This window comes from Dendrobium catenatum, unplaced genomic scaffold (genome assembly GCF_001605985.2).
Source record: "Dendrobium catenatum unplaced genomic scaffold, ASM160598v2 original_scaffold_247673, whole genome shotgun sequence".
Lineage (NCBI taxonomy): Eukaryota > Viridiplantae > Streptophyta > Magnoliopsida > Asparagales > Orchidaceae > Dendrobium > Dendrobium catenatum.
The window spans coordinates 1-3,100 of NW_021566076.1; the positions used below are offsets into that span (position 1 = coordinate 1).

The 3,100-nt window shown below is 35.1% G+C and overlaps 1 protein-coding gene across 1 annotated transcript; it reads right to left on the bottom strand.

Annotated features, from left to right (window-relative positions):
• Positions 1–980: 980 nt before the first annotated feature.
• Positions 981–2,304, bottom strand: LOC110113670 (the record flags this gene model as incomplete). The annotated part of the gene is made up of 1 exon (XM_020846339.2): positions 981–2,304. A coding segment is annotated over one exon (1,053 nt), but the record flags the coding sequence as incomplete, so codon positions are not given.
• Between the last annotated feature and the right edge of the window lie 796 nt (positions 2,305–3,100).

Consider the following 3,100-nt stretch of genomic DNA (forward strand, 5'->3'; position numbering starts at 1 on the left):
TGGAAGGTCACATTGGCAACCACTGCGATGCTGTTTGTTTGCATGCTTTGGTTCTGGTTGTGGCTGGCTCTCCTAGAGGTCCCCGTGTTGGCCTGTTTATTCCTAGTTGGTCCTATGGCAACCTTAGCCTGCTCATAACTGTTACATATCAAGCTTCTGTATCATTCTACTCCTGATTTCTGATGGATGGAGGTTGCAAAGTCACTTAGCCTAAGTCCGGTTTGCGACTGTTACTCACTATGCGGATTGTTTGCCATAGTTGAGTCAATCCATTTGGTTTTCTTTAATTTTTATTTTATTCAGTTGTTTTTATCAATTCTATTTGTTCAATGTAACTGTTTTTGTTTTTGTTCTTTAGTTTAATAAAATGGGCCATGCCCCAAAATTTTCCCAAAAAAAATGAGATGATCATTCATTTTCTTAAATAAGGTATTAACAATTGAAAAATCATAAGCTAAATAAAAATCTAATATTATATTGCCACATTCATTTGTCATTCCAAAATCATGGCCACCATGAATGCTTTTAAATTCATCTACCTCTCTACCAACGTGTCCATTTAAATATCTTCCAATAAAAACTTTCTTCAAGAGGTATCTTTTGTAATAATTGTTCCAAGTTATTCCAAAAATTTAATTTAGAACTCATATCCAAACCTATTTAAAGGAACATAAACACTTATAATATTAATAATCTTATCATCAACAACAATCTTCTTTTTATACCAATATTGTAATATTTTCACTTAATAAAATTGGGCAACCCCTTATCATTTTCACAAAAAAAAAAAACACACACACATTTACGTTTTGTATAATCAGATTCATTGTATCAATAATAACATCCCAAAAAAACAATGAGTGGTTCAACAAATACATACTTGAGCATCAAGCCAGTAGAGCGGTTCCACCCGCTCATATTTCCTCAAAAGAAAGTCTCTCATACCCATAGTTAGTATAACATTTATTAAAACAAAGAGATGTAGTAACTCCTTTTATTTCCTTCAAAGAAAGTTTCTCACAAGCACAGAGCTAGAATAACTTCATTCAAAAAAGAAAAACAAAACAGCATTATAAGACACTATACCTGAAATTATTATTTGGAATTTTTATATTTGCTGAATTCCTTATACTTGGAATGATCAGTTTTTACTAGACAAATCAGTAGCAGTTACACTAAATGTCCATCTAACCCAGTCCTCAGGCAAGTTCAGGAATATAACATATATAAACACCACCTTTCACTCATTAATCAGGTGATACTCAATGATGTTGGTAGTCTCTTAGAATTTAGAGATCCCTGAGAATCCTTGAAGACTTGAGCAAATTTCTTGAGCTTCTCCTTCTCAGGATCGCTGCCTTCTACGTAGTCAACAGAACTACTGTATGTTGAGTTCTCATCCAAAGAAAGCATCCTCTTATGAGCATAGACCATTCCAAGATCACTATTACAGCGTTCAGGCATCCCACCATTAACATCTTCCAGGTTGAGCCTTCTTAGATTTTGAATATCCAAAGAAGACCTTACCAGATCGTGACAACTACTGTATGTTGAGTTCTCATCCAAAGAAAGCATCCTCCTATGAGCATAGACCATTCCAAGATCACTATTACAGCGTTCAGGCATCCCACCATTAACATCTTCCGGGTTGAGCCTTCTTAGATTTTGAATATCCAAAGAAGACCTTACCAGATCGTGAGAATGGTTTCTTTTAATGTGCCATTTCTCATTACCAAAGAATTCCATTCCTGAACCGCTACCAAATGATTTTCTTCTACAATCATCAACTGTGCAAGTTGAAACTGAAGCCTTTCTTTCAGCATTCAAATCACTGCCAGTTCTCATCGCCACCTTATCTTCATTGCGGCCTTTTGCCAGCACAAGCTTCTTAAGCTTGTTAAAAATTTTTGATTTGCTGGATTTTGACTTTGAAGAGTCTTGGGAAGTTTCATCGAACTCCTCACTTGATGTTTGAGAAAAACAATCCTCTAAATCAAAGTCCATTAAACTTGAACGGTTAGAATTCAAATGGGAATTTGAGTAATCTAGAATCAGCTGCTTGGCCTTTTGTTCGGATTTGGGGCTCAAACATCTGCTAAGATCACTTGCTACTGTTCTTCCAGGAAGAGGCTGATAATTCCTCAGCTCATACCTCAGGCAAGCATTGATCCATCTAAGATAAACCAACTCCTCAACATCTTCACAACGATCTGTTTGAAGCTGTTCCAATTTCTTCTTTAAAATTTCATTCTCTTCTCTTAGTTGATTTTGCTCTTCCAAATTTCCTAACTGCAATTCATGGATTAGTTAATATCTCGAAATAAAAAAACTATTTGCATACAACCAATTTTATCCCATTGTTATCATATTAATTTAATGTTATCTCTTAATTATATAATAATCCAATATATTATCCTCATGTAATGATTCTGATATAAGATTAATCTCAATTTAGTCCATTGAACATACCCAATTTAACCCTGAGAAAATCTTGTGGATCAATTTTATATGCTTGATAGATTGATTTGGAGAATTTTGTTACTCTGGTACTAAATTGACAGCATAAAAATATTTGGGAGACTCCTTTGGGAATTTGCCCAAAACTAGAATTCAAAATCTAGATTGTTTATTAATTTGTGAATCAAATATTATGTTGTTTTTAATTAGTTTTATTAATTTGCACTAGTTACAATTCCTGTTTTAATTTTTCCTCTTATAGCTTCTTGTGTAGCCTTGTATATTGCCTTTTGCATTTCTTGCTTTCCCATTAGTTAAGCAGGTGGGCCTTGGGAGGGTGGGTGTTGTGCAAACCAAGCGAACAAGGAAGGGGGCGGACCGTGAGAAGGAGAAAGGCGAGGAGGAGACGTGCTAGGCTCAAGAAATTGGCAAGAGGTAGGCTTCTTCATGAAAACAAGAGGGGAAATGCTTGCAAATATAGGAGGAAGGTATGCGTGCTTCCTAGTGCACATTTGAACCTTCATGAGGTCCTTTCAGACGGGCTTCGATTTTGGAAGGTTTTTGCAAGCAAAGCAAGAAGAGATTAATCAAATGATTTTATTCATAGTAATTCGTTAAGAATAATAATCCTTTTTGTAAGGAA